At 37.1% G+C, this 11,455-nt stretch overlaps 2 protein-coding genes across 2 annotated transcripts in view; both read right to left on the bottom strand.

The window, feature by feature from the left end:
• Positions 1 to 2,569: 2,569 nt before the first annotated feature.
• On the bottom strand, positions 2,570 to 3,665 carry LOC119642603 (probable RNA helicase armi). Its single transcript, XM_038041795.1, has 3 exons — positions 3,213 to 3,665; positions 2,970 to 3,161; positions 2,570 to 2,899 (listed from the first exon to the last, which is right to left on the bottom strand). Exons 1-3 carry the CDS (start codon positions 3,384 to 3,386, stop codon positions 2,717 to 2,719), a joined length of 549 nt encoding a protein of 182 aa, XP_037897723.1. The 5' UTR covers positions 3,387 to 3,665; the 3' UTR covers positions 2,570 to 2,716.
• A 168-nt stretch (positions 3,666 to 3,833) lies between these two features.
• LOC119642598 (max-binding protein MNT-like) overlaps positions 3,834 to 11,455 on the bottom strand; it is an 11,063-nt gene continuing 3,441 nt past the window's right edge. Inside the window, exon 5 of the mRNA XM_038041789.1 lies at positions 3,834 to 4,325. Within this exon, the coding sequence (XP_037897717.1) occupies positions 4,258 to 4,325 (68 nt within the window). The 3' untranslated portion in view covers positions 3,834 to 4,257. The remainder of the gene's footprint in view (positions 4,326 to 11,455) is intronic.

Genomic DNA, 11,455 nt, shown 5'->3' with positions numbered 1-11,455 from the left:
CAATCATTACTAAAATTACACTTTTAAACAATATTTACGTACGCCTTTCAAGTTCATGAAGTTTGTTAATGGTATTATTATTTTTATTATTATTATAAATTGAGCCAGAGAATAAATTCTAAGACTAAAGTCTTAAAGCAAAGGCTTTCGAGTTTTGTTAATGGCAAATATTAATTTTACTTAAATTTTCAGAAGTCATTTCTTGGCTAATTAATTGTAGAAATTGTAGAAATAAATTAACAAGCTTTTAAATATAAATAAAATCCTAAACAAGTTTTGAACTTTTTAAAAACTTTTTCAAAATCTAAATTTATGAATAAACTTATCGCTAAAGAGAAAAACACTTTTTAAACTTTTGCCTAAAGTTAAATATAAATATAATATTATAATAACTACTATGATGACTTAAGCAACTTAAGACAAATCATTTCATTTTAATCTGAATTTTTTCAGTGATATCGAATTTGTATTTTTCTGAAGTCTTAAAACGAATTCAAAAAAGAAGTCCTAATTCGTGTGCACTTTGTATGTAGAATTTCATCTTTTCGGCGCTCCTGATTGACATTTGAAAGTAGATCTGCGTCGACGCTTCGGCGGCTTTCACGCTTTTATATGTGGTATATACACATTTAATATATATTATTTAGAGCTTGTAAAATATTGGTTAATTCAAAGAAATCTATATTTCCTCATGCTTTTTTCTTAAGATTTAAAAAAAAAATTTTGGTCTCTTGATATTTTAAAATAAAATTAAAGGTGTTTTTTTTTTTAGAACGAAAGAGCGGTAATAATTTTTCAAAGAAAATAAATCATGATGGCAACATATTTTCCTTTTTAAAGTGATTCAATGTTAAATTTAACATAAAAAGTAGAGCATATTAAAAATTAAATTTAACATAGAAACTTACTTTTATCGGTTTTACCCAATTTTCTGAATACTCTGAGAGGAATTTCAGTACTTAGCACTTTGTTGGTATTGTTATTGGAATTTAGTTTGCTCTGCCTCTACGACCTTATATGAGCAGCAAGAAGAAGACCTGTACAATATATTTAGTTGATCATAAAGTAGAGCGAAGCTCCATTCACTTGATATATTCTCCAAATCTTTTTTAATAGCAATATTTGCTTGTTGGTTTTTCAACTTACATACATATGTAAAAATCTATAATTTTCACAAAACAATCAATAATGAGATATAAAGACCGGGAAAACCTTTAATTGAAATTTGCTATATAGCGCGAGAATTCTCGTATAAGTATAGATATATCCTGCAAAGAAAGGAAAAGTGTAAGAGATATTAAATCGTCCAAGTCACCGCTTACAGCCGCAGATTTTTGTTCCAATAATTCATATAAAATATTTTCATGTTCCTGCAACGAAGGACTTCTAAATAAACGTTCTCCTTCAATGGCCAGAGCAAAATTTACCTTTAATTGTCCTCTTACTGCTGCTAGTTCACAGAAGGGATTTCCACATAAATTTAGCGTACGAATAAATTTCATTCTATGAAGTTGTTGAGTGCGATTATCATTTAAGAAGAGATATTGCAATTTACTCATTTTCATTTATATATGCCGTTCATAATTTCGCTTCTGCAATAATCAATTCGGATGAATTTTTTCTTGGTTCAAAAAACCGATAAGAAAAAAGAAAAACATAAAATTGACTTTTTTCAAATGTGTTTTTCAAAACGATACAATTTTTGAAAGAAGCATTATTATTACATTATATTGTTAATTTATTTTTTGCAATGAATTGCCTAACTTTTTTTATAAAAGCCACCTAAGGAGAATAGTATAATCAAATTATTAGTATATATAACACTCACACAGAAAAAGGCATCAGATATCCCTTAAAGCAAATGTAGTTTTAAATGTCTATCATCTCGGTGCAGTCTAAAAGGCCTTTTTTTGGCGGGTAAAATTTCAAAATATTTCTGAATTTTTCCACATTTTCATCTAAGATTTGGAGCAAAAGTCTGTCAGAGATGCATAAATGACAAAATATAACTCATTTTAAGTAATACTTCGAGGTGATAAGTATCCAATGTTCGTGAAGTTTTCCCACTTGCTTCTATTTATTGCCTAATTTATACAATCATAAACATTATATGCACTTGCCATCGATTTAAAAGAAAAAATTGCAATGAATGGATTTAATAGCAAAGTCATTTCAAACGAATCTAGTACAATTCTTAAACAGTTTGAAAATGTTGATCAGTAACGGCAATGACCAGCTGCAGTATCTTGGAAGCCAATTCAAAGTTGGCATACGTAAATCCAATTGATTAATATTGCACGTATTTTCTCTTCCATATTCTGTTGTTATTTAATTTTGTTGCCAAAAATTTATAAAAATACAAACAAGAACTCGACATAACGGTTTGCAGGGAGAAAAGAACACGAAATTACTCAGTTGTTCATAGCTATGAATCGTTTTGAACAGTTTGCTGTCAAAGTTTGAAAATCCAAGTAAAATCGAATCCAAATTTCAAACAAAATAAATTAGAACAATTTTTATTGTTTTAGGTTTTAAAAAATACATTAACTTTTATAAGAAAATAAAAAAATAGTCTTATTTTTGTTTATTAATTAATGTTAAGGACTGAATATTGAGGCCAAAAATAACTTAATTATCTTGATTGTTACCTGTCCCCTCGGCTAGTTTTGATGGGTCAGACAACGTTGCTGGCAAGTCACAACCGAAGTAGGCATCATTATTGACGCAGTACTTCATAATCGTGCGCCAACGAGAATCCAAAAGGGAATAGGGGTTGCAGTATATTACAACAAGGTCGAGATATCGCCGCGTTGATGAAATATAATGCATCGTGGGGCACATCGGTACATATATGCTCCTTGCTTGATCTCACTGTTGAAATTAATATTATATCGCGTTCCTACAAAAAACCAAGCGAAAGCAACAGTAGTGTTAATTCCAACATTAGTGTAATTTTACGAAGGTTATACCTGTCCTTGGAATTTCTCCACAGAACCAATTTTAGGCATTGCTACATCGGCATCAACAAAAAGGTCGCACAAATGTTTAACCTGTTTCATGTACGGACTTATGATGCCAATAGATTCCGGTTTAATGTTATTACGATGCAATTTAACTGCCATTAGAAAGACCTTCAAAAATGAAATATATGTTACGAAATACTAGAGGGATGGGATAGAAGGGATTGTGCGTTTAAACTAAAGTCAACTTACTTTCTTCGCTTCGTAATGAAAATACCACGACAGTGAGTCTTTTTCCTGCATATTTTCACTACTTATTCCGCAGAAGAATATGCCATGTGTTTTGGGTCGATTTGGTGATTGCGGCAGTATATCGTCAAGTTGCTTCAGCATTTTAGCTTGTCTAGAATTCTCTTCTCTTATCATTGGTACCAGTTCCGCATTGTAAAAAAGTTCATCATAAACGTTAAGTATGGCAACGACCGGTAATTGTAGAGTAATTTTGTAACCAGGCGAAGGTCAAAACCACATGTAAGGGGAAACTATCAACATTTCTTAAGTATGGAGCACGTGAAATAATTCTCTCCGAAAATGATAGCGAAAAACCGCGTTCACAAGCACATCTGTTTATAACGACTGCTTGCAATTGATGGGGATCTCCAGCAAGGATTACCTTTTTAGATACTTGAGCAACAGCAACCATATTTTCAGCTTCTGTCATCAATTCGTACATGCGTAAAATGATTGGCTGGAAAACCCATTTGTAAAAAATTTCCTAGGGTAGCGCAAGTATAAATCGTTAATCGATGGCGCCCTAAATACTTCATTTGAAATTTTAGTTTGAGTCCGGACTCAGTCACAATCATATCATCCTTACAGGTGTCATCTACGCCAATATCTCCTTTTGCGCAATACCGCATCAAATGCTCTGGTATAAGTTCTTTTTTGACTTGATTATAGGACACTAGAAGTATAAGCTCACCGATTTTGAATAAATTGGATTCGATCAAACGGGTCGTTATTAAATCAGCAGAGCTATACGTTCGTTTTCTATTCGTATAATTACTATGTCATTTTCACCTTCATTACTTACAACTGTATTTTCCCTGTTGTGTTTCCTTCTTTCGGGACTTTATTTAAACTTAGATCGCCTTCCTTTTTCAGGATTCGATTTGAATTTTCTGGATTATTTAGGGCTAATATAATCCAAGGTTCTTCTTAACTTTTCTGATGTCGATGGGAAATTTTCGTCGTCCTGTTCCATTTTTTCACTTCGTTTTTTAATGGGCTATTTCTTTTATAAATGCCCACTTGGAACGTTGAGGTAACACACTAAAATCCAGTTTTCATAGCCCATATGTTGTACTAAAAAAGTGCAGTAAAACTTCAAAGAGTACATTTTTCTTAATAACCCATGAAGCTTACATCATTTTAGAAATCTTGATAGAAAGTAGGCTAATAATATTAATAGCTAATATTTTCTCTCATTTAATTTAAAACGAAGAACTTAAGGAACTGAGGAGTTCCAGCGATGTGTTAAATTTATTCGAGAAATGAATCTGAAAGTTTACGGTACATATACTCATTTAATTTTTTTTTACACCTTTTTAACTTGGTTGCACTTTCTCATAATTTTTGCAAACAGCTGCAAATTTGTGTGCAAAGGCGGTTTTATGTATCAAACAATCGCTGTTCTTCTTAGTTTTGAAGATTCATCATCAAGTGACACTTCGAGGAAAGCCAGTACCGAGCATAGATTCCACATTTCGTTCAATACAAATTGCTGCTTTAGGGTAAAAGCGTTGTTTGGATTTTTAGATTTAAACTTGCTAGTGCAGCCAAGCGTTTATTCTCAATTTATAAACAACCATTTGGTTGCGACTTGGTTTATTTTCAATTTATAAACAACCATTTGGTTGCGACTCGGTTTATTTTCAAGAAGAAAAGTGCATATTGGAGGTGGAAAAACCACACAAGGGATAAGTGTAAGTACGAAAACAGTGTGTGTTAATTATTAAAGTAATTGTTGTAAAGAAAAAGTAGAAAATTGAGAATGAGGTATCGTTTCTTTTATTAAGCCCAATGGACAAGTCCGTATCTGTAGAGATTATGAGTTACTATCAATAAGTACTTGTAAGATGATAAATATACGTTGACATTGATAGAAGGATTGTTCGCGTCTTTGCAAGGTAAAGTGTATACAAAATTGAATCTTGCGAATGCAAATTATCAGTTAGTAGTGAATGACAATTCGTGAAAGCTATCTACGTGGACCTTACATGTAGGCGTATTCAAGATGACCCGTCTAACTTTTATAGTCAAACCTGCAGATGTTATTTTTCACGCGACACAGGTTGTATTATCGTGGATCATGTCAAAATTTATTCCTAACTTTGCGAAAATAATGACTACTCTTTATGAGAGTGAAAAATTTAATGGTCCAAAACATGTCAAAATTAGAGCTTGTTGAGCATTTATTTACTTGCAGAATATATTTATTATTATTATTATTACTATAAACTTAGTCAGAGAATAAATTCTAAGACTAAAGTCTTAAAGCACTAGCATCTAAGGCTTTCGGCTTTATTAAAAACTCTACCGCACTTGAGATTTGAACCCACGACCATTGAGTTGGTAGTCGAGACTCTTGCCTACTCGGCCACTCAGGCGGATAGAATATATTTAAAAAAAAGACTTATCATAGTAATCAATTGTAGGTCAGAGTGAGATAACAACCCCTCTCATATTTTCAAATTTGAATTTCCTTCATTAGTCGTTTTCATTTGGTAAACTTCGCGTACTTAGAGATGTCCTTATTCGCATTTCATTCACACTTAATACAACGCGTCATCTCTGCAAACGGCAGCTGGATAATTTTTGTGTTTACCGGTGTTAGTGAAAATAAGGAAAAAAAAGAACTTGAAAGATTAATTCTCGCGATTCAAGAAAGTATCAGTCCGATGATCCCTCACAATCTTATTAAAGAATTTGAAGAAAAAGTGTCTGTCTGTGCTATTTCTTGCCCCGTTCGAGCATACAGTACTGCGAGGAAATCCGTTGGGGTTCTTTCTCAAGTTTCAACATGATATCCTTTTTACAATATAATATTCAAAGTGTCGGACGTAACCTATCTTTTCTAGATTTTTACTTAAACTCAAACAAGATTGATTTTTGTATCTTAAGTGAAGTTTTTCTGAAAGATGAAAACTGTTTCGAAGTTAAAGTTTCGAATTATGCCTCAGCCACCAAATGCCGATATGATGGCTATGGCGGTGTTAGTATATTAGTAAAGAAAGATGTCAATTTCAGACGTATTTCCTACAGCTCTGCCGTTGGAATCATCATCATCAAAACCATCAACATGAAACCGAATCTTTTCATAGCCTCATGCTACTTTCCACCCAGTCTCGATGTGCAAACCTTTCGTGATGAGATTCAAAGATTATGCGATTTTCTTGACGGTGAACAAAATGTGATTCTAGCTGGAGATTTCAATGCAAGATACTGCCTGTATGGCGATCAAGTCTCTACCAACAAAGGCAAAATCTTTGTAAATGCCATCAATTTCAGCAGTTTCAGCGTCTTAAATAACGGCAATACTACTTTTCACTGGAACTGGAGTGTTCGCACGGCGAGCAGTGTCTTGGATCTAACTTTCTCGAATTCGACTATTTTATCTTTCAACTGGAACACGTCCAACGTTTCCATTGGCAAAAGTTAGCACTCTCCCATTTTATTCCACAGTTGTAACAATTCCATTAAGAAAATAGAAAATTTCATTTCACGCAACTTCCTTATGGACCGTCTGTCTAAAGTTGATTTATCATCAATTCAAAGTGCCTTTCAGTCTATGATCATGTCTGCTAGAACAAACTTTCCTGACGTTGAGTCCTTCTCACCTGAACTTTGGTGGAACCCTTCCCTGTCAACACCTTTCCTCAAATACCAAGCTGCAAGAAAAAAAATGAGTAAATATGCCAATCCAGCCAACTACATTGAATATATGAAAATACTGAAAGAATGGAGGTCTGCAGTTAGAAAGGCGAAAATTGCACATAGATTTGTGTGGTAACGGCAACCCACGTTCCTTGTGGAATTATATCAATGGTCATCGACATTCTAGTCGAAAATTAAGCGGTTGTGCTGTATGGAAAGACCGTGATAATAAAAAATACTTAGATATGCTCAAAGGCTACATTCCAATTGTTAATCCTATTACAACGCCTTCAATTCCTTTTAGTAGTATCAGTAACACACCCTTTTCATTGCATGAGCTAATGTATGTTTTACATTCCAGAAAGAGAGCTACTGCTGCAGGTTGTGATGGAGTCAAGTATGACATGCTCAGAGCACCGTCTGGAGGAAGCTTTAGCATGCTTTTGCATTCAATTAACAACTGCTGGTCCACCAACTTTATACCCTCTGATTTGCGTTGCATCAAATTAGTTCCCATTCCCAAACCAGGTAAAGACTTAAATGATTTAAGTTGCTTAAGACCAATTTCACTAATATCTGTATTCATAAAGACCATCAACCTCATGGTTAAGGAGAGACTAACTGCTTTTCTGAAAACTAAGAACATTATTCCAGCTCGGTCTTACGCCTATCAAAAACGCAAATCTACGAATATGTGCGTTAATGAACTGTGTTTTCTCATAGCCAGCTTAAAAAAAGCAGGGAAAGTGGTTGTCATGCTCTCCCTGGACATCAGCAAAGCCTTTGACTGTGTCAACTTGATTAAGCTTGGTAGAATTCTCTTAAACTCTTCGATTCCTCTTCAAATGCGGCTGTGTATACTTAATTTTGTATCCAAGCGTGTGTTGGTGATGGGTACTGAAAAATTTGAAATATACGGTGGTATCCCAAAACGCAGTTGTTTAAGCCCCATACTCTTCAATCTATACGCAGCTTCTTTGCATGATCTTCAAGATGACAAAACTCACATTTTTCAATATGCAGATGATTTTCTGCTGTCAATAACCTCTCGATGAAAGCGAACTTATTTTTCGATGCATGCGGTGATCTTAATTTATAGTGTAACCCCAGCAAACCAAATGCTATTTATTTTGCCAAAGGTTCTAAACGTGAAATCAGACTTCTTATCAAAAGTATCCTAGTTAATCATGTAAAATCTCTTCGACTTCTTGGGAGAATTTGAAATGACAGCTTAACCCTTCGTGGGCATTATGAAATGGCGTTCAAAGGCTGTCAGTCTGGATGCAACATCATCAAACTCATGACAAACAATCAGGCAGGCTTGCCTCCAAAAAATGCTTTGACCGTTTACAAATCTCTAGTCAGGTACAAAATTGAATTTGGACATTCCACATGTTGCAATTTCCCAAAATATATTGAGAAACGTATACAAGCATTTGAAAACTGAATTTTGAAGCGTTGTGCTGGACTGACTCCCTCAAATCCTCAACATATTCTCAATGTTATATCTGGTGAGTGGCCCGTTTCCAAGGAGTTAATTAAAGTCAAGATGGTAAATCCTTCTTTTTTTCAGGAAATTATATCTCTCAGTGATACTGTCACTTGCAGCTATACTTTTTGCTGTCAAAAACTTCGCCATATTTTTGATAAGTTAGATTCAATTCCTCCCTTGAATTTCATTACCAGCAAATGCAGAGTCTTCATGAACATTCTCGAATCGATCTCAAAACAAAATGTCAACTTCTCTTGTATGAGGAAGTTATGCCAAGAAAAGGTACTTTTTTATTACAACAATGGCTACGATATATATGCCACCGACGGTTCCGTTGGACATAATGTATCTGGCTTCTCTGTCGTGAAACATCTGTCTAAAACAGTACATCGAGTCAAAGTGGCGGAGGAAGTTTCCTCAACTTTTATTGAGTTGCTCGCCATTCGACATGCTATTAAGGTTGCTATCTCGGATGATATCAGAAGGTTTGTTATTTTTTCTGACAGCAGGTCAGCTCTACTTCTAATAAATAAAAGAGATGCAGAGAATCAATATGTGTTTTGATATTCGTAAAATGTTGCATGAATCTCAAGTGGATGACTGTCACCTCGTTTGGGTACCCGGCCACTGCGGCTTGTTTTTAAATGTAAAAGCCGACTTTCAAGCAGGGAGAGCTCGTATTGATGGGAAAATTTTGTCCATCAAATACACTCCCAATGAAGCAATTCGGGCAATTCGCAACCAATATCCTTCAACAGCTAAACGACGAATTTAAAGAAATCGGGCACGTTAAATCCAATCGTCTTTTCTATAAATTAAATTCCACATTTCAATTTAAATCCTTTTCTGTATCTCCTTTTAATTCCTGGGAAATCAAAATTCTTTAAAGACTCATGAGTGGTCATACTTATGACAAAGTTTATTTAAAAATGATTCGTGCTATACTATGTGATGTTTGTGAAGTTTGCAATGTTGTTGAGTCTGCTGAGCATCTAATCTTCAGATGTCACAGGCTTGATGGCATTAGAGATTCCTTTAGCTTCTTCAAGTTATATGGCTGTCTCCTCTAATTAACTTGCTTTATTAGAAAAGCTAATTTATCCTTTTAGAATTTTTTTTTTCGTCTTCTTTCCTTTTTTTTTTTGCGTTCAATCATTTTCAATTACCATAACATTCTTTTTTGTTTTCAGCCAAAGTTTGCAACACTGTCTGACTTTCAAGAACTCAACAAGCACATTTACACACACACACACAATTACATTTAACATGCCCCGTCGTCGTACAGGCCTATCTGTCTCCTGGATACGATGGGCAAGCTGCTGGAGTCAGTAGTGTACGAGCGTCTGCTGAGAGTAGCCGAAGAAACCGGTGCGCTATCTGATAACCAGCACGGCTTCAGAAGGGCGCGGTCGACAATAGACGCCATAAATCACGTAGTGAGGCTGGCCGACGCCATAGCCGGTGATAGATGGAAAGGGGGCGACAAGAAATACTGTGCCCTGATTACACTGGACGTTAAAAACGCTTTTAACTCGGCGGATTGGGGAGCTGTCCGCAGGGCTCTTATAAGAACGCGGGTCCCAAGGTATCTATTGGACACCATAACGAGTTACTTGTCGAACCGTACGTTGGTGTATGAAAGCGACAACGGCACAGAACAGTATAAAATATCAGCAGGCGTCCCACAAGGGTCAGTTCTTGGCCCTCTTTTGTGGAACATCATGTATGACGATGTCCTGAGGTTGGAGCTGCCCACCGGCACAACGAGTATTGGATTCGCCGATGATGTTGCGATAGTGGTGGTCGCAAAGCATATTGCCGATATAGAAGCGAAAGCTACCGAGGCAATCATGCTTATTAAAGGGTGGCTAAATAAGGTGGGCCTAGAGCTGGCTGAACACAAAACGGAAGTCGTGCTTGTGAGCAGCCGGAAGAAGTTAGAGACGTGCGAGATAAGAATCGGGGACCACATTGTGCAGTCAGTCCCCGCGCTCAAATACCTGGGAGTGATAATTGATCACCGCCTCAACTTCAGGCGGCACATCGACTACGTGGCGAAGAAAGCGGCAGGCATCCAGACGGCATTGGCAAGGATTATGCCAAACGTGGGGAGTTTGAAAGCAGCTAGAAGAAAGGTCATAACCACTGGGGTGACGTCAATCATTATGTACGCGAGCCCAGTATGGGCGGGTGCATTGACTGTAAAGGCGGCACTCCGGAAATTGGCGGCGATATATCGCCTCAGCGCCCTGAGGCAGATTTGCGCATTCCGAACCGTGTCGGAAGAGGCGGCGCTAGTGCTGGCTGGCAATCTGCCAGTCGACATCCTGGCCGATGAGATGAGCCGCATCTACCAACGGCGTCGCGGCAACGATCTCTCCTCGCTAGTTACAAGAGGCGAGGAACGGATGGTCTCGCGAAGGATTTGGCAATCGAGGTGGGAAAGAACGACCAAAGGAAGGTGGACGTTCGTTCTTATCCCTAACATAAGACGTTGGGTCGACAGACGGCAGGGAGAAGTAAACTATTACTTAACCCAGCTTCTGACTGGCCATGGCTGTTTCCGGAAATATCTACACAGATTCGGGCACGACAGTTCGCCTAACTGCCCGGTATGTGAGGATATGGAAAAGGACGCAGAACACGTAATGTTCTACTGCAGCAGGTTCGAGAATGGGCGGCCTCAAGTGCCACCTAACGAGATAACAAGCGCAATGGTTGGCAGTCCAGCAGCCTGGAACGCGGAAGACGCATTCGCCAGCAATACTCTCGTGGAGTTGCGGCGATTGGAGAGGCAACGGGTGGAGAGCAGAGGGAGTGGAAGCCGATAGTGCATTCCACTGAGGTCCCACCATCAGGAGCGTGCTAGTGACAACCAGCCCCCGCGAAGTAATACCTAACGGTGGTCCCGCGGGGGAGAGTGGTAGACGAAGTGTGTGTGTGGGGTGTAGTTTTTAGTACGTATGCGCCAGGGATGGCGAATCGTGCATGCTGCTACTAAGACCCAGCAGTATCTTTCGAAGATTTTCTACCTCCAGCTCACAGAGCAAAACAAAAAAAAAAAAAA

This window comes from Glossina fuscipes, unplaced genomic scaffold, assembly GCF_014805625.2.
Source record: "Glossina fuscipes isolate IAEA_lab_2018 unplaced genomic scaffold, Yale_Gfus_2 231, whole genome shotgun sequence".
In the NCBI taxonomy this organism is placed as follows: Eukaryota; Metazoa; Arthropoda; class Insecta; order Diptera; family Glossinidae; genus Glossina; species Glossina fuscipes.
Note: the sequence above shows the minus strand (reverse complement) of the source record. Positions and strands in the feature narration are given on the sequence as shown.